Here is a 224-nt window from a genome sequence, read left to right as displayed (position 1 = left end):
AAGCAGCCACACTGGCTCAGCAGCTCAGACTCTCACCCACGCCAAGGGCCCTGAGTGCGGCCGTGGGGTGCTGAGCCCCCTAAATCCCGGGACAGGTGATCAAAGAGAAGCTACGCCTGAAGCCGGCGGCGGGCGCGGAGGCCCGGGGGAAGCTGGAGAACAAATCAGACGGGACCATCCAGCAGCAGGAGGAGGACGAGAAGGCACGTCTACTCATTGGGCTG

At 64.3% G+C, this 224-nt stretch overlaps 1 protein-coding gene across 1 annotated transcript in view; it reads left to right on the top strand.

The window, feature by feature from the left end:
- The window catches only part of KIAA0100 (KIAA0100 ortholog), a gene marked incomplete at both ends in the record, with an annotated part of 12,789 nt that extends 12,571 nt beyond the window's left edge, over positions 1 to 218 (top strand). Inside the window, 1 exon segment of the mRNA XM_010291088.1 lies at positions 96 to 218. Within this exon segment, the coding sequence (XP_010289390.1) occupies positions 96 to 218 (123 nt within the window).
- Positions 219 to 224: the final 6 nt, after the last annotated feature.

This window comes from Phaethon lepturus, unplaced genomic scaffold, assembly GCF_000687285.1.
Source record: "Phaethon lepturus isolate BGI_N335 unplaced genomic scaffold, ASM68728v1 scaffold46947, whole genome shotgun sequence".
Classification (NCBI taxonomy): domain Eukaryota; kingdom Metazoa; phylum Chordata; class Aves; order Phaethontiformes; family Phaethontidae; genus Phaethon; species Phaethon lepturus.
This window is presented reverse-complemented; position numbering and strand designations above follow the sequence as displayed.